Raw genomic sequence first — 19,979 nt, forward strand, 5'->3', positions numbered from 1 at the left:
AATTTTCATTGTGAAGTAAATGGCTCACAACCCAGACCCTAGTACACTAAGATACAACGCGAAATTGGTCTTTAAAAATAGGAGAAAGAAAAAGACCTTTGTATTTGCCTAATTTCTCTTCACCCATCCTTCCAAAAGTACAACTGAGCTAACCTTAGAGCAAAATAAGAAAAATAATAAAAGTCTCCAGAGTAACCTAATTTTGTTGCCAACGAACACAATCATAGACTAGACAAGGTCAAATTTTAAGAAAAGTATACAACTTATTATCACTTAAACTAGACCTACTTTTGGATTTGATATTTTACTGATGAGAGAGTTGTGATGAGAAGGCTGCAAAACTTTCTTAGAAGTCCTACATCATGCCATCAGTGAAGAACAGTGATCTCCAATACTGCAAGGCTTTAAAAGGACTGGAAATACTACATATTTCCTTTTTGTTGCTTAGCAAACACGTTGCATGTTTCATAAATGTGATTTTTATAGAAGACATCATGATTTTCTACAGTTGAAATAGGCATAGAGAGACAAATCATTCATCCAATTACATGGAAGGTCTTTCTAAAAGTCTGAGTCCTAATTTCTCACAGTTTCCATATTCTGTTCCGGGGAGAAGCTATCTAACCTTTGGGCAAGTTTCATTTTCCTTATCTGTAAAATGGAGATAAAAATAGGAACTATGCCTCATGGGATTTTTGCTAGGATTAAATGAGTTAATGTATGTAAAGCACCTACAAGAGTCCTTGGTACATAATAAAAGTCATATAAGTGTTTGCTATTATTATTATTATTGTTGTTTATTTGAGCTCAGTTCCTCCTTGTTGACAAGTACTTCGTGAAACAATCACTTGAGAAAAATAAACTTTCATAGATTTCATAAAGACATGAAAAGTATCATTTTTTTCAATACCTGAGAGCTCTGATTGGGATAACTGGTGGTGTATGGGCTTTTTCTTCCTCAAGAACTTTAAAAAATAAGCATTTTCATCCCAATTCATGGTATTACTTTCAATATGACACTAAAAAAAGAAACTGCTGATTTCCAAATCTCAAGAGGATTTTAGATAACACTTTTAAAAAATGCATCATTTTATTAAAGCAAAAAACAACCATAAGTAGTGGTTCTAATAATTTGGTTATGATATTCATATTGTAAATATTTCATGTTACTTTTTCACTATATTTTTAAAAAGTCTTCAGGAGTTTACTCATGCCAGAATATAACTTTGTTAAGCCTCTTGTTAAACGTAGAACGTATGAGTCCCCTGCTTCTAACATACATAAATGTTTTGAATTCCCCGGTAAGCACAGCCTTGACAATTCTCAAGTAAATTTTCTAACGATATAAATAATATCCTTAACTTAAGATGGCCTATAATAATTCAACCATGAGCAAAGGCTTATGTAGACACAAAATCCTGCATTCACATAAAACCTTGTTTGTATAAAGGGTCTCTATGCATAGATATAAATGTATATATAAATATATGTCCACATATATACTCTCTTGAAACCTCCCATCTATTTGGAAATACATTTTCAGAGACCAAGAAAGATAATCAAATCCATTTTCAATAGCCAAGGAGAAGAGTATGACATTTTTAAATACCTGCTATATTGTTATGCAACTCTTTATTCTTTATTATGTCTGTCAGCTACTATTAGGTGCCTAGTAGACAAATGTTAGTCCTAGTCCTGACCATTTATTTCTATTTGGAATAATTTCAAGCCTAACTCTCTAGAACTGCTTGAAATGCTGTCTTGTTATGTTGGCCTTGCACCTTTAATGAGGTCTGGAATAAGGGGAGGTGGAAAGGAATCTTTGAGCAGAGACAATTTGGCACCTTTTTTGAGAGAAGCCTGTTTTGGTTTTGCCTGCACTTGCACAAATACTACTTTGAAAGACCCTCTTTCCATTCTGAACAATATGTATGTGTTACTAAAAGCAATATCTTTTATCAGAAGCAGTTTCTGCTGCACGCACCAACTTTCACTATATTCTTAGCAACTCTTTCTTTTATGCCAGTTCCAGACATCAGTTAACAGAACCCCTTAATGAACAGATGTACTGAAGAAATGCATCAATTCGTTATTTGTTACAGTTTGGGGTGTCTGTCCTAAGGGTTTTCTAGCCAAAGGCTTATATGTTTCCCAAGAGAAATTTACTTTCATGAGAGAAGAAAATTGAGGCAAATCACTGCTGTTGGACCCCGAAGTCAGAGACACTGGTTTGTTGTCCTTCTGTACATGTGAAGAAAAACTCCCCAGTTACAGAAACAATTGTGGTTCCAATTCATCTCTCATTCTTTCCCAATGTGAAAAATTACAAATGAAACGAAATTTTTCTCTGTCAATAGAATGTGTATGATTCCAGCTGTGCATATTTTCCCTCTAATGAAGGGCTGCACATTTAATTGTAAGATTTATTAGAGACTGTACATTGCTATGTACATGCAAAACAGTTAATCGACATCTAAAATGCTGGTTGTTTATTCTGACATTAATGATCATACTTCTTAATTTGAAACAAAAAGCTTTTGGGGAAAATGTATTTTGTTTCCTCCAAATCAGAAAATAATAATTTCAATGTGAGAAATAAAAGGGCTAGAGAAAAAATATTGATTTATGTATGTAAGGCAGGGGAACAATTAAAGATGCTTTAAAAAAAAAAAGTCCATAATCCCCTATTCTGCTGGAAACAAGAGAGTTGATTGCCAGCTTTGTTTGATTTCACAGAGATCTCATATGAGGCTGGGTTCATAAACAGGTGAAATGATGGAGTTTATTGCAATGCACATCAACACTGAAACTAAATAACTGTGTTGCCATCTCAGTCCCGCTGAAAGACGGATGGTAAACTTGACCTGCCGCTGGTACTATCCGATTGCCATTTTTTATTCCCCCTTCGCCACCCCCCCAGGCTGAGCCACGTTGAGTAAATGCATGTGCACGGTCAGGTCAGACCCTGGGATCGGGTGAAACTCCGTTCACATTTGCATACAGGCGGAGTCTCACAATGAAAGCCCATCTGTTCCCGTCTCGGAGTACAAATCGAGTGTCACCCAACTCACTGCAAACGACAGCAGCATGGCCATTAGATGGAGGAACACTCAGCTCAGGTTACGGATATGGAACTGCTGATTTGGGTTTAAATACCTGATAACTGAAGACTTTTCATTATATGTGAACAAAGAATGAACTTTGAACTGCTCAGGAGATACCCTCTCCCCACATTGGGCATCCCTAGTTTTATCCGTTACCAATACGTAACTGCTATATTTTCCACTGACTCTATTTTTTTGTATAAAAATTAGCCAGGCTGAATGTCACAATGCCCTAAATAATTGCTTTTTTGGAGGGGAGGAGGGAAGGGTAAGGGTAAGAGGTGGAGCAGCAAGGGATGTTGTAAATAGAAAATGAACTCTGAACTCTATATGCCCCCAAAGGTCATTAATATCATGGCAGTGCTATTCCTTGAACTTCTAAATTTTACCAGGGTAGAAATTTTAGTTGCTAGAGTTTAACCAAAGTGTGAACTGCCCCTGCCCTTTAATTCCTCCCTCCCAAACCTATTCAGTTAAGCGAGGCACCTGCCTCCTACGATCTTCACTCACGAGCCTGGTTATTCCGAAATAGTTTATCAATCATGATCTGTGTCAGAGATTACTTTTCTGTTAAAATTTGGCAAGTACTTTAGAGTTTACAGACAGAAATCACATACATTCTGACACAAAAAGACAGAGCTGTTTAAGAAGAAACCCCAGGATAATAAGCCTATCCAAGCACCAGCCATGATAAATACAAGGAAAATCATGAACAAAAATATGGGTAGACTTTCATCAAATGCTTTCTTGTCCTATTTTATGGCAAGAGTCTATTTCTACAAAAATCTTTCTAAGGAAGACACAAGCATCTGGGGTTTGGCTACCTGTGCTTATATTTGAAATACTTCTGTATTCTGTTACATGAATCACATTTAACATTAAAATACGATTTTAGCCATTAGCCCAGTTTGGGCTCCAGTGCATATGTGGTTACATGTCCAAACACACAAACTCTACTGTAGAGAAAACAGATTGCCAGTTTTCCTTTTACCAGTTATGTTTCCTGTTTTCCAGTCAGTAATAGTGTCACTATATGAAGTGCAAAGGTTAATATCTGATTGGGTGAAAAAAAATTTTAATATCTGCAAGAATTTTCTTGATTTGTTTTAAGTAGTTAAGTAATTTGTTTTCTTGCAGATACTTCTCTTAAGATGCTTACTAGGATAATCTTATAGAAAAGAATGTATTAGGATGACATAAAATCCAGAATGTTTACAGGCCACTGGGCCTTAAAGGCTGTGTCTCCTCAGCAAGGGTTTCTATAACACTATGTGAAACTATGTTCTTATTGTTTGTCCTTTAAAAATAATACCAGGGTAAAGAAAAGATTTGAGGGCTATTTCTTTTTTCATCCCATGCAAGAGCTTACGGTCAACCTTAATGGAAGTTCTACATGCATTAAAAGAGAGAATAGACCCTTTGTTTCAGAAGAATGACCAAGACAAGGGTGAATTTTTGTTCCACTTTGTCAAGTTTAAGGGGAAACTGAATTCAGGAAAAGAGAGTGAGAGAGAGAGAGACCCCCAAACAACTTTCTTAGCTGTCTCTTCATGGCCTCCAATCTTAAACTTATAACGTTTTATTGTTATTCTGTAAACAAGTCAGGAATTTGCATTAGGAGATACTTGGCCATGTGGTATCTTGGAGGTGGGTTGTTTATTTGCATTCCATGCAGCTGGGTGTCTTCTGTGTGATCAGCAACAAAGCAGAAGAAACCAACAAGCCAGGAATATAATACTAGAGGTTTTCTTTCTGTCTACATCAGGAGAAAATGCTCCCTTAAGGAGGTATAGCTACTTTAATTCTATATTCCTAAAGGGATACGGATGAGAAAAATTCTTCTTGTTCCAAAGTGATAAAATAACTTGTTTATAGAAATATGGGTTGCTTGGTTTCTTGTTATGCACTATTGGTGGCAGGGGGTGGGGGGAGCGGTTAGTGTGAACAGGAACCGAACCTTGAACTTAATTTCCCCTTTGAACTCATGACCTTTGACAAGATTCCCCATGCGCTCCCCTTCAGACAAATTTCATCACAATTACAGTCCCTTCCACTTGAGTTAAAGATATATAATCATTGATTTGACCTAATTACCTGATACATCCCTTTCTTTGCAAGGTGAAGGCTAAATGTGTGAACAGAAGCTGACCCGTGAAGTTCTGATATCCAATTTTTATTCTAATTATCATAGAACACTTTCAGTCTTACTCTATTTTTCTCAAGTTTTCTTTTGGTCCCTTCCCTGAACCCACTATTCCTTCAAATTCAACAATGCCCCCTAGGTTTCAAGCTGCTTGGCAACAGACCTTCAAATGCATAATGCACTACATGTTCAAAGTGTCATTTTTAAACAAAAAAACTAAAGACCAACTCTGCATTAGAAAGTCGTCACTAATCCCTGTCTTTCATGAAAAAGTCTTCTGAGGAGATAAAAGAGTGGAAACTAGAAAGTTCCCACAAGGTTCTGAAATTATCTGACTTCTTAGCATCAATCTATTATGATTCAGACTCTCTTCTAATAATTTACAAACTTCAGGTTATAAAGCAGACACAGGCAATATCAATAGAGTCAGTATAATCAATTTAAACTATAGGGCTCTGTATTTTTTAAAGGGACTATGTGTGTGGTGGTGGGGAGGTGGGGGATGTCTGCTAAGTTTAGTACAACAAATCCCAAGCAAAGACTTTAGTAAGAAAGTTTAAATAATGGGACACATTTTTAAAAATAAAATATGTGATTTAAAAGCAAAACTAAGGTTGATGTAAACTATATGAGTTGACTTTAATAAATGAATTTGAGTATTCGTCTCTAACTCAAGTAAATTTTTAAAAGGAATAAACTGACATCACAGAGAGTTTTCATTATCTTGTCTTAGACTGTTGAAAAAGAAAGATGAATTGCAAAAAGTTAAACAGCAAAGAGTAAACAAAGAAGAAATTGTTCTCACTTCTTTATGTCATAGTTTACATACAGGGGCATCATGTTCTCTCAAAAACAAAATGACAGTCGATTTTCTTCTATATCATTTTTGTATCATATCACCACTGCCTCCAAACATTAACAGGCTATACAGGTAGAAGGGACAAAAGAGTTGGAAAGAAAACACCTATAAAGTCAAATAACCTGTTTATTTTGGTGGAGCTTCTTGTGTCCTCACTTACAAAAATTCAACAGCATTGAAAGAAAAAAGTAATCCTTCATCTGACCATCACAGTGGACTGGCATCCTGAATTTTATTATCAGCAATTAATTTTAACTATAGTTTGAAACCAAAGGCCTCAGCAAACAGGTAGCTAAACTCTTTAAGTAGGAAATTATCACAGTGTACACTGAGGGAAATCTCTAAAAGATTAACATTTTATGGTGTCAATTGTAACTAGGGTTGGACAGATATAACAAAATAGGCTGGAAGGTTCCCACAATGTTGGGCCATTAGGTAGTTTCTAAAAGGCAGGTAAAATCTGCTATGTTCCTTCACTTAGAAAAGTACAAAAATTATATATACAAAAAAAAAACTCCAAGGAATACTTGAAAAATGCCTGATCTCAACTCCCACTTCTACCCAAGAGCCTGAGGTGTAACCACGAAAGTACAGAGGAATGTCAGTTTCTTTGATGAAAGCAACACATAGCCAGATGGCTGGGGTCCATGTTAAAAATCACATCATGGACTATAAAAACATTGCTTCTAATTCCTGTTTGGCTCTCATAAGGACCTTTGTCAATATATATTAATATTGACATCCCAGGCAACATTCCAGAAAACAGAGAGAAATAGGATGCCTATTCTGTGAGAGAAATACTAGATTTGGCATTATTGTTCTAAGCCTCAATATAGTTTAATGACAAATGGATGGATAGCAAAATATAACTAAAACAAACTGCCCTCACTTGCAAGTCAGAATTCCAGGTTTAAGAAGTAAATAAAAAATTTGTACTCATATAATAATTTTAGAATTGACAAAAACAGGGATAGAAATGCTGGAATATTCAGAAAAAAGGATAAATGTTATATCCCTGGGGTTAAGCATGCTCTAAAATGATCCTCTACAGTCAAGATTCTTAATGTGGTATCTGTGAACACTCTGAAATTATATGCAAATGTGCATGTGTGCTTCCCTGTGCATGCTCATTTTTATGGCAATGAAGAACCACTGCTATGTAGTGATAAGAAAAAGAATAAAAGCACAAAAAATAATTATGACAATTTCCAAAGAAAAGATGCTGGAAGCCAATGAACAGCCAGCATCATCTCTCATGTAGAACAGTGGTTTTTAAACTTTTTAAAATTGATTTCCCCAACTGTAAATTTTTATTAGACACAACTATCCATTTACTGTGTATATTTACAGATCTTATATATGATACTAATAATTCATTAATATTACAAAAGCTTAATTTCTTTCTCATATTCAGGTTGAGCACCCCAATAGAAAAGGCCAAGATTCAAAATGCTCCAAAACCTGAAACTTTTTGAGCACTGATATGGTGCCACAAGTGGAAACTTCTACACGTAAGTACTTAACACAAACTTTGTTTTATGTACAAATTATTTAAAATCTTGTATAAAGTTACCTTCAAACTATGCATATAAAGCATATATGAAACATAAATGGATTTCATGTTTAGACTTGGATCCCATCCCCAAGATATTTGTTTAGGTATATGCAAATATTCCAAAATCTGAAATCTAAAACCCATCTGGTCCCAAGCATTTGGGATAAGGGATACTCAACCTGTATTTACATATATGCTAGTATTTTCTTCCCATCTCCTGTGGATCATCCAGTATACCTCACCCTAGTCTCTCCCCTCTTCCACTCCTATCTTAAATCAATTCTATAAAGAATAGAGAATTCTTTTAGAAATGTAAGTTAAATCATGCCAGTCTCTTGCTTAAAACTCACTAGTTGCTTCCCATGATATACAAAATAAAATCCAAATATCTTACTATGGCTTAAAAGGCCTTCAGTGACTTAGTCCTTTCTGTCTCTTCAACCTCATTTCCTAACACTCTATCTCACTCTAGCCATACAGGTGTGGCTCTAGCCACATAGGTTTCTTGATTATTCCCTGAACACTCCAAGATGGGTTCTACCTCAAAGTCTTTGCATCTGCTATTCCCTGTGCCTGGAATGCTCCTCCCTTAGATCAACCCACAGTCTGATCTCTCACTTCATTCAGATCTCTGCTCAGAGGCCTCCTCTGATCAGCCTGTTCTCAAAGACATCTACCGTCACCCTTTTTAGTCATTCTCTCTCTGCCTTTCTGTCTTTTTTGTTGTGTTTAGTTTCAGACCATTTACCATGGCTTGATATTATATAACATAATGGCCGCAGTAAAATATGAGCTCTATGGGGCTAAGGGTTTTGTCAGCTTCATCTCTGTGTCCCCAGTACTAGTCTAAAGTTGCGCACATAGTAGGTTCTCAATGATAAATGAATGGAAGAAGAATAATCAAAGCAATTGGCAGACATTCCATCTAATGTTCATCTGCATATGAACCTCAAAAGAATGTTCACATGACAGAGGCTACCACACTAATATGAGCTATTGATCAGACAGCTAAAAATCAGCTTCCTCTTTCCCCAACTTGCATAACACTGAAACCACATCTTCCTTATGGTATTTATCACTGTTTCTTTTATACCATTCTTATTTCATACAGATCTTATCCCCCAGTAGCCTTTGTGGAAAAAAGTCCCAATCTGATCCTTCATCTTCTTCCTTATCACATCCAACATATGGCAGGTATCCAGCCCTGGGATTGTAGGCGGGGCTGACAGTCACATCCTGGCCATGACAATCTGAGGCCCAGCTGCTCATGCAGAAGCGAAAGGTGCCAGCCTCTCTGAACCATAGTGAATGATGATCCCTGACTCTATGCTCAGAAGGATGTTCATGGGCATTCATCTGTTGACAAGGCTGAATGAAGAGAAGGGACTCCCACTGGAAATAAACCTATGAAAAATCACCAATCCCTTGTATGATAATTGAGGAAAAAAATTATCTTAGTGTTGATATAAAAATGATGAACACGGGAAGCGCGCGCGGCCGCATGGCGCGGAATGTGGGTACCCCCTGTACCACCAGTTGGGTGGCCCACAACTTCGGGTATTCCGAACCAACTTCTTCATTCAGCTGGTGCGGCCCGGTGTGGCCCAACCCGAGGACACCGTGCAGTTCCGGATCCCCATGGAAATAACAAGGGTAGACCTCAGGAATTACCTCGAGAGCATCTATAACGTGCCCGTGGCTGCCGTGCGGACACGGGTGCAGTATGGCTCTAACAAGAGAAGAGATCACAGAAACGTGAGAATCAAGAAGCCGGACTACAAGGTCGCCTACGTGCAGTTGGCCCACGGACAGACCTTCACGTTCCCAGATCTGTTTCCCGAGAAAGATCAGAGCCCCGAAGGCAGCACTGCCGACGGACTCCACGACATGCTCGCGGAGGAGAGGCAGCAGAGGCAGAGCAGTGACCCTCGGCGGGGCGGCGTCCCCAACTGGTTCGGGCTGTGACGGGGCGGCCATCAGGGATGCGCCCCAGGTGGGTACTGTGGCAGAGCAGCCCTGACACCTAAATAAAAGTCCTGCCGCAGGAGAAAGAGAAAAAAAAAAAAATGATGAACACAAAATAAAGACTAAACTTAAATGATGATCAGGTGACCTTCATTTCTTTTTTAGGGGTCAATTCCCAAACAGAAGTAGAACTATCAAAAACATGGCATTAAACATTTTAAAAATTGAATTAAATTAAGAAATCAAGTTATACAATAGGAACAATTTTAAAGATGAAGAAATGAAAGTGCTTAAAGATTTGGACCAGCAAAGCATATTCTACACTTAGACCAGTAAGCTGGTCATATAAAATGTTCATAAAAATTTCCTTTTGAAATAAATATACTTGGATATGAATAATTTTCATGTGCCAGAAGTTAAATAAAGCTTGAAAATAAATGATAATAGGCAAGTTGCTTAACATTTCTACATCTTAGTATCTTTATCTGTAAACAAAAGGAACTGAAGTAACTTCAGGTCACTTCGAGGTCTGAAAGAATTTAAATAAGAATCTAGTTGAGTTTTTCAGGATGCATATGTGTTTCATGCTTATTAATGGCTGAAACTAGAACAAATATTAAACTCTCATGAGACATTAAGTTAGAAGGCATCATATAAGTCAGCAAAAACAGAGAAGCAATAAAAGGGTAGAGGTAGAAACTAAAGTACTTCAAGAATAAAATAAAAAGGAGTTAAATTAAGAAAAAAATGCAATCAACAGGTCTGAGAGAAAAATAATGCAAAATAGAAGTAGCAATAAAATGAAAAGATTTAGAAAGCATAATACTGTAAAATGACTTAATGGCACCAGAAAAGTGCAAATCAACTTTCATTATGACACATGAACAATACCAATGATTTTTTGATTTCATGTAAAGCGTCATAATTCATAAGCCTGTAGGAAGGCATTCATATTTCTATATTCTTCTGTAGGAATTGCCATATTGAAACAGAACACTGGTCCATCCCTTTTGCCATGCTGCCCTGACAGCAAACAGATGTTTCAAAGAAGCGCTCTACTCTCACCAGTCCAAATTCAATAATACACCTAATGGTGCAATACTATATCAAGAACATCATTTCTTTTTGACCTCAGATGGCAATTATCTTATACCCAAAGCAGGAGGCTGGCTCACTTTGATTTCATGCTGGGTGGCCCACTTAAGAGGTTTCACTTATAATTACATCAAGACTGATATTTTCATTCACTTGGCTTTTCTGACACACTAAGCTACTTACACAATTTGCTGTCATCACCGTCACAATTAGGCTCTCATGGGTGTGGAATAATGTACGTATAATACAAACGGTTGTATTTGTATTCGTAACTGTCCTTTTAAAAATCTTTGCTTTCCTGGCTGGGCGTGGTGGTTCACATCTGTAATTCCAGCACTTTGGGAGGCCATGGCAGGAGGATCACTTGAGGCCAGGAGTTCAAGACCAGCCTGGGCAACATAGTGAGACTCCATCTCCACAAAAAAAATTTAAAAATTAGCCAGGCATGGCATGTGCCTATAGTCCCAGCTAGTCTGGAGGCTGAGGTGGGAGGATTGCTTGGAGCATGGGAGGTTGAGGCTGCAGTGAGTCATGATTGCCCCACTGTCCAGCCTGGGCAAGAAAGAGCCAGACCTTCCTTCAGGGAAAAAAAAATTGCTTTCTTAAAAATTAAGGTTTCTATTATTAGCTTCAATTTATTCAAAGTCTCGAGAATTCCCAACTTAATGTAAATAACCATCTTGAAGTGGAAATAAAAAGGAGAAATGAACCTTTAAAGACGTACACATAGCAGTAAGAATAACTTTTGAATACATGAGGCTTTGGGCTTTATGTAGATAGTTCTCTGAGAGAGTGAACTAAACAGAAGAAATAGACTGGAATGGCAAAAGGAATTGATCAGGAGTGTGAAACTGGAGCTGGATCTCAGTTGTTTCTAGTCCTCTACAGATTCAAAGGTACATTGCAGAAGCACTTTAGCCATAAATTCCAAGGTCTCCTCATCTCCAGAGGAATCCTTTTTGGGGAAATCTTCACCTGCCACACCCTTTCTATAGTCCTGGAGCAGACAATTTAATTAGAGCCTCTAGTATGACATTTAAATTAATGTAAAAGAATAGGGATTGGGACCAGCCTGGGCAACATAGAGAGAACCTGTCTCTAGTTTTAAAAAGAAAGAATTGGAGAAGCCTTTTTTCAACTGGGAAAATAATGACAAACTTGGAGATGCCAATTATTTTCTCCATCAGAGTATTCTGGACATAAGAAACAGCAGTAGATCATAGTAGTCAATGATGTTTCTCCATAGCTTGACTGGACAAGTAATTTTAAAATTCCAAGGTGGGCGGATCACTGGAGCCCAGGAGTTTGAGACCAGTCTGGGCAACATGGTGAAACCCCACTTCTTCAAAAAATACAAAAATTAGCTGGGTATAGTGGCATGAGCCTGTAGTCCCTGCTACTCAGGAGGCTGAGATGGGAGGATCACCTGAGCCTGGGAGGTTGAGACTGCAGTGAGCAGTGATCACACCACTGCATTCCAGCCTGGGTGACAGAGTGAGATCATGTCTCAAAAAACAAACAAACAAACAAATAAATAAATGAATAAAATTCTGAATATTGTTTTCGCAGTGACTCCTCTTTTTTAATAAACATTTTGAAGGCTTGATCAGAAAGCTTATGACCAAGTATCTAAAATATCCCTTATATGATAACCATTATGGTAACCCTCTATTAAATGGACAAATAATCTCATAGTCTTTTAGTAATCCAAAGGTTAAAAAAAAAAAACAAACCCTGAAAACAAAATTACCAGGATATTTCATGAGGCAAGAGATCCAAAGGCATACAAGATAACCCAGGAATAAAGGTGAAGCCAAAAGGAAAAAAGGATGAATTTCCTATTGATGATATCTGTTATTACCAAGAAACAGTCTCTCATGAACCACAAACAACAGAGTAACAATTCAAGAACATGTCATCAGGAAAAACTCAGCCTTAAGTATTAATTAAATGATCTTACTGGTTCTCTGTAAACCTTAAAAAGCCCCTAAGTCTATTCTGGGAGGTATAATAAATCAGTAATATTATCTTAAGATTAAACTGATATTTCTAGACAAGGATGTCTTTTGAAAGTAAATTTTTTCTTTACTCTCCCGGAAATAAGTTGTGATAAAAACCTAGAACATAGTAGACTCACAGTGCCCAGCACACTTATAAATGTTAAATAAAAGTAAATTATTTGGCCTGAACTTTATAACTCCTAAAAATATTAATGGTTACTGCAGTACAAAAAAGAAAGTAAGTTTCTCTTAAAAATCTTACTAAGGCAAAGAAAACACAATCAGAGAGAAAAAATCATACAAGTTTTTATCAAAAGAGAAAGGATTTCTTGGCTAGGTGTGGTGGCTCATGCCTGTAATTCCACTGCTTTGGGAGGCTGAGGCAGAAGGATTGCTTGAGCCTAGGAGTTTGAGACCAGCCTGGGCAGCACAGTGAGATCCCATCTCTACCTCCACCAATTTTTTTTTTTTTTTTTAAGAAAAAGCATTTCTTACTATCAGTAATAGTGGTAATTAAAAGAACAATAATGAATAAAATTCCTAGATACTTCAAAACTGTCATTCAACTGTTATGCTGGGCAAGGAGCAGCAGAAGACAGTGATTATTGAACACATTATATGTCAAATGCTTTCTGTTTCTGGTGGAAATCTATGCTTCCAGGCCTAGGCCAGCCAAGCCAATGACAGGCATCCAGATAATGAGCACCTTAGTATGTGAGGTCCCAGAATTTCTCCAACAATTTTTAGAGGATGTGATACTAATCAGTAACATGGCTAGCAGTCTCTAACAGAACGGAGAGAAACAAGCAACACTTAGCTAACCAAGAATTCCACTGGAGTATAGAAGGAACTACCCATTTGTATATGTTTTCTAATTACCCAAAAGCAAAGAATGACCCCTCAAGAAATCATTTGGGCCAATTCCCTACCTCTCTAGATATAAATATGTAACTTGTTCAAGATAGAGATATAGTCAGCCACTCTATTTTAAAAGATTTTCAGGAACAATATTCCACAATGATCTCTTATATCCAGCTCATCCTTCTGTTTCATTATTATTATTATTATTATTTTGAGACAGAGTCTCACTCTGTCACCCAAGCTGGAGTGCAGTGGCTTGATCTCGGCTCACTGCAAGCTCTGCCTCCCAGGTTCACGCCACCCTCCTGCCTCAGCCTCCCGAGTAGCTGGGACTACAGGCGCACGCCCCACACCTGGCTAATTTTTTGTATTTTTAGTAGAGACGGGGTTTCACCGTATTAGCCAGGATGGTCTCAATCTCCTGACCTTGTGATCCGCCCGCCTCGGCCTCCCAAAGTGCTGGGATTACAGGCGTGAGCCACCAAGCCCGGCCTGTTTCATTATCTTTAAAGGTAAAATGCTCTCTCCAGTCCCTCTCTCTCCATGGAAAGGTCCACTGACATTGAAAGGTCCTCACCACTGCTCACCAATACCATGGCAAGCATCTCCTAATCTTCTCTCTAATAACCCTTTCCTCCCAAAATATAAACCTGACTAAGTCAATCTGTGATTTTTTAAAAAACTTCACAGCTGCCTATCACCTTCAAAATAAAGGTTGAACATAATCTTCAGAATCCATACCCAAATTATTTTTCCAGTTTTATCTTCTCCTGTTCCTACCCATGCAGCCTATGCTCTAGCCACAGCCTACTACTGAACTCTACCCTTTGAATGTCTCCTTTCATATCTTTGCTCATTTTTCATTATCTGCCTGGCATTATCTTTCCTTATTTTTACCTGCTGACTGTACTTCAAAGCCTAATACCTTCTTAAAGTTTTTGTAGAATTTCCCATTCAAGATGGATCTTAAATTACTTTGTTCTCTTACTACATTATAAAATTAGCATACCTTCATTACATGTGCACATAAATCTATTTATAAGCCACCAGACGGCAGGGATAGTCTTGCTCTCCTCTTTGTTTCTTAGCATAGAGCTTGCACAGGAAGAGACTGGAATGTTTGCTGAATTGTATTATGCATATTTATGTATGCATATATATATTTAGACCCATTTCGTTTGATATGTGGTTTATTTGGGGGTGGGGAAAATTACTAGCATCTGCAATAAAGGGAAGTTCATTGACAGTTACACTCAAGGTATAACAGAAAGAGTGGACTGGATATTTATGCTCTTCTAGCTTTACTACTTATTGATTGTTGCCATGGGTAAGACACAATATCTCTGAGCAAGTGGCTGCTGTACCTATAGGCAGCAAGTCTATATTCCAGGCAGGAAGAAGGTGACAGAACAAAAGCAAAGGTGAAGACAGGAGGGGCAAAGGGCTTTCTCAACTTTCTTATTTTGGAGAGACAGTTCTTCTGGTGACTTCACTTTACACCTTGATGTCAGAACTGTGTCTCATGTCCTTATATTAGAAAAACCTGCCCTTTGCACTTTTCAGCTGGGCACATAGCCCCTGTGAAATAAGAGTTCTATAAGTAAGAAATAAGGTAGAATGGCTGGGCGTGACGGCTCACGCCTGTAATCCCAGCATGCTAGGAGGCGGAGGCGGGCAGATCATCTGCGGCCAGGAGTTCGAGACCAGCCTGGCCAACGTGGCGAAACCCCGTCTCTACTAAAAACACAAAAATTAGCCAGGCATGGTGGCATGCACCTGTAATCCCAGCTACTTGGGAGGCTGAGGCAGGAGAATTACTTGAACCCAGGAGACGGAGGTTGCAGTGAGCCAAGATCACACCAAAGCACTCCAGCCTGGGCAACAGAGTGAGACTCTGTCTCAAAAACAAAAACAAAAAAGAGAAAGAAATAAGGTAGAATGAACGCTGGTAGACAATTAGCAGAGCATGTTACAACTTGGAAGAGGGAAATAATTAAATAGTTAAGTTTTCAGACAACAGTAAAAAAAAAAAAAAAAAAAAGCAAGAGAAAAAGAAGCCAAGTTAATGTGGACAAATTGCAGTAAAACCTCAGAAGACTGTATCAATCACTGGACAGAGAAATGGCAGATGAGTTCCAGCATAGCTAATGTATTTTTAATACTGGGAAAATATACAAGAAATTTTATTCACAGAGTCCAAATTATATTTAGTGGATTATGGAAACTCAACAATTAAAACCAAGTAAGTTTCTCACTTAGATCATTAGAAAATGATCCTTGAAAATGTTGGTTAAATGAGCTGCTCTGGGTAAATAGGGCACAAAATCCAAGGCATTATGATAGAAAGCATTGTGACCTTTAGCTTTAAGTTTAGTTGTTTTCAAATTTATTTAACAACTATTTACTAGTAATAGTATGCATTATACTAAGAATCAATGCATTTGTTGAGCATTTCTATGTGAAAAGTACCACGCAGATCCTAGAGGCTGGAAGAGTGAGAACACAAAAGTTGAATCAGACATTACCGTTACCTTCAAAAAAGATCATAACGAAGAGGGAGATACATAGGAAGGCCTGGACAAAAAAAGAGGGACAAGAGGAATGATGCTGAGTGGGGTCAGGTTCCTAATAGGCCACAGTGTTGAGACTGGCTACTGTTCCTAACACTGCTCCAGGGACAGATCCGGGAGTCTTCCCAGGTCTGGTTGGCATATTGTAAGGGACACTCCGACCTTTACAAACACATGCTGCTGTTTTGCTCTTTGCTCCTGACACATACTCATGTTATTGTGGACTCTCAGGTATTCTGAGCTGTTAACACTCAACACTTATTTAATGTCACAACTTCTAGCACACTCATTTGAAAAAACAAAAACCACCAATGACCTTTCATTTTAAAAAGTAACATGTTCAAACAGCAAACTTAGGAAATATAGAAAAACACAAAGGGGAAAAAAAGCAACCCATAATCTTATAACACAGAAAAACTCACTGGTAACATTTTGGTATATGACCTTTCCACACGTTTTGTATCCTGCCTTTTCCCTTTAATACATCATGAACATTTTCCTATAACAATAATGACCCCTCTACTGACAACATGATTTTTAATGGCTGCACTGCATTCCATCATATGGATGTACTATAATTTATTAAACCAATCCCATGTAATTAGACATTTAGCTTGTTTCTAATTACTTGATGTTCTAAGAGCCGTATTATTTCCAAGATTTCTGAAGAGTAACTTTTATTGCTTATTTTTAATTATAAAAATTATACATGTTTTGGTGAAGAGAATTACAGTCTTTTTTCTTTGCACACATATACACACATTTCAAAAAGTGGGAGCTCACTGTATGTACTGTCTTATAACCTTATTTTTTCACTTAACAAACTATGAACATCTTTCCATAATCATTACATAAATATTATTCTACAAACACCACTTTTAGTGGTTGCATATATTCCATTGTACGGTAGTAGCTCAGGTATTTCTGTTTCCAATTTTTGTAAATGTCTACAATGAACGTTATTAAAGTTATTGTGTATACTTATTTCCTTGAATTACATTCCTAAAAGTTGAACTGGTAAGTCCAAAGGGCATTTACATTTAAGGTTTTTGTTACATTTTTCCCAATTTCGACTATACCAAACTATATATCCACCCGCAGCACGTGGTCTCTTCCTGTACTTTTACCCAACAGTGAGTATTTTCACTTATTGCCACCCAACCACGGTCAGTCTGATACATTTCTACTGGTCTTTTAAGACATAATTAAATATCATTTCTTCAGAGAGGCTTTCCCTGGTCTCCAGTTTTCTTTCCAAGTGTAGTTACTGCTTCTTCCACTATGCTCTCATATCACCATTTATGTTCCTCACTTTTGGTGCTTACTACTCAGTAGTCAAATTGCTGTTCGAATAATGCCTTTCCATCCAGACTGTGTGCCTCTTTTTGGAGGTAACGGTCATGTTTTATTCACTGCTATAGTCCCAGTGCCTGGCTATGTCTGACACACAACAGGCACAATAAACGTTGGGTGAAGGTGCAGATTAGTGTCAAAACTCCCTGTTTTCCTAAAGAAAATGCTCCAAGCTGGTTTATGGATTTTAATTCTTTTTAAAAAATTTAGATTTTCATGATTTATTTAATAAAGTATCTAATGTCAGACAGTTAGTTTATACTTATTTTCTTTTGGATTTCAATTCTAGATATAATGTGCTGTACAGGAATCTGTAGGTGTTAAATAAAAATAGGAAGTGTCCGGGATTACCAAAGTACAATCTAGAGAGAAATATTCATTAGTAGAGTAATCTTTACGGAAGGGAAAACAATATATGTCTTTCCAGACTTTGACCTTCTTCTATTTCAGAATCCATAACAAATACCAGACGTGTACAAGCAAAAGAGTCTTCGTACTATAAGTAGCTTTCATTTTAAGGGGAAAACTGTTCATTAATTCACACAAACACACTTTCTGTTGTCAAAAATGTACACACACATCATCATCATCTTTGTGTGCAAACAACATAAATCTACAAGTTATAACCAAGTAGAATATAGGAAAACTTAAAAATGGTTATATTAATGTTATAACATTTTGTAATCCTTCCAGGGGTGTAAAGCATAAATAATTTGACCTTTATTATAAACAACCTGGTAATTAACATCCTTGTACATACATCCTGCTCTTTGCCAGAACTGTCTCCATAAAGGGGGGAAATGCATTTGTTTGTTTTAGTATGGGCCAGACTAATTAAAATTCCTGTGAAAATCTTCCTGCCTCATATTATTCTTAAAATCATAAGTTCATTTGTTTCAAAGCTACAGAAATAGAGCTGATAAAAACAAAACTACAGAGCTTGTGGGAAGCTCTATAGGTCAAATGGCTCAGGGTCCTCAATCTTCTGGTGCTTCAGAATTGATTGGAAATAACATATACAAGGTTGTCTCTCATTCGAACATTTTTTCCTGCAAACTCAGCATCCCCGTAAATGAAGAAGTGATTTTGTTTTGAATGGCTTATCTAGATCAAATTCGAACACTTGGACATTATAGCTTATCTTGTAAGTACATTCCTTTTATGTTTGAAAACTGTTTTAAATGTTTGTTTTTATTCCTAGGTTGATTGTGGATCAGAATTCAGAGCAGGACATTAATACACATCTAATAATCCCCCCACTGGTTTTTCTAGATTATTCCCCATTCTGATGACCACAGAACTTTAAACTTGAGTATTATTAAGATTTACAGAATACTAGGAATTTATTATAAAGCTCTCCAATCCAAAATGCTTTCTTTCTAAAGAACCATTTTAAGTGTCAACCACAAGGTGTGTGATAAGAAATTTCTTTTTTTTTTTTTTTTTTTTGAGACGGAGTCTTGCTATGTCCCCCAGACTGAAGTGCAGTGGCATGACCTTGGCTCACTGCAACCTCCGCCTCCTGGTTCAAGTGATTCTCATGCCGCAATCTCCCAAGTAGCTGGGACCACAGGCATGCGCCACCACGCCCGGCTAATTTTTGTGTTTTTAGTAGAGACGGGGTTTCGCCATGTTGGCCAGGCTGGTCTTGAACTCCTGATATCAGGTGATCTGTCCGCCTTGGCCTCCCAAAGTGTTGGGATCACAGGCGTGAGCCACCGTGCCCAGCATAATAAGAAAATTGAATAGGCAAAAGGTTTATGGTCATTCAGAAGAGACACTAGGGTCAACACACTAAATAGCAATGACTGCTATTTATTTTTTAAAATTTTGTATTTTCCAAAGTGATCACTGAATATTAAGCTAATGGAACATTCTTTCTGTCAATTTCACTATAGAAAGGTATAAAGTTTGAGACTAAGTGATAGAGCAGAAAATAAATCACGGTTTTCAGTGCATCTGCACCTTAATTTAGTTTCCAATACATCTGCACCTTAGTTTCTCTTTTCTTTTTAAAAAATTATTGCCCATGTAAGACATTTTATTATGTTTTAAAAATCTCTTTTAATCTACATGTTGCCCTTCATCCCTTTCTTTTCCTTATAAGTTATCCATTTAAGTACCTGGAATATTTGACTCTGGAGTTTCCCACTGTCTGCATTTTGCTAATTGCCTATTAGCAAGGCAATTCAACATGTTCTTCTAAGGTCTCACTCTTAACACCTAGACTGGAGCACAGTGGTGCAATCTTGCCTCACTGCAGCCTCAACCTCCTGGGCTCAAGCCATCCTCCCTCAGTCTCCTAAGTAGCTGGGATTACAGGTGCATGCCACCACACCTGGCTAATTTTTTTTTCTTCATTTTTTTAGAGATGGGGTTTCGACCTGTTGCCCAGGCTGGTCTCAAACTCCTGTGCTCAAGTGATCTGCCTGCCTTGGCCTCCCAAAGTGCTGGGATTACAGGGATGAACCACT

General features: G+C 37.5%; 1 protein-coding gene across 19 annotated transcripts in view; it reads right to left on the reverse strand.

Annotated features, from left to right (window-relative positions):
- The window catches only part of SKAP1 (src kinase associated phosphoprotein 1), a 331,562-nt gene that overhangs the window by 179,627 nt on the left and 131,956 nt on the right, over positions 1-19,979 (reverse strand). The window contains exon 4 of one of the 19 annotated variants that reach the window (XM_037993391.2): positions 1,861-9,697. The exons of the other annotated variants lie outside the window; for them this stretch is intronic. Within the exon in view, the coding sequence (XP_037849319.2) occupies positions 9,111-9,697 (587 nt within the window). The 3' untranslated portion in view covers positions 1,861-9,110. Of the gene's footprint in view, positions 1-1,860; positions 9,698-19,979 lie in introns of those variants that run through there. 19 annotated transcript variants of the gene reach the window in all.

The sequence above is a fragment of the Chlorocebus sabaeus genome, chromosome 16 (assembly GCF_047675955.1).
Source record: "Chlorocebus sabaeus isolate Y175 chromosome 16, mChlSab1.0.hap1, whole genome shotgun sequence".
Lineage (NCBI taxonomy): Eukaryota > Metazoa > Chordata > Mammalia > Primates > Cercopithecidae > Chlorocebus > Chlorocebus sabaeus.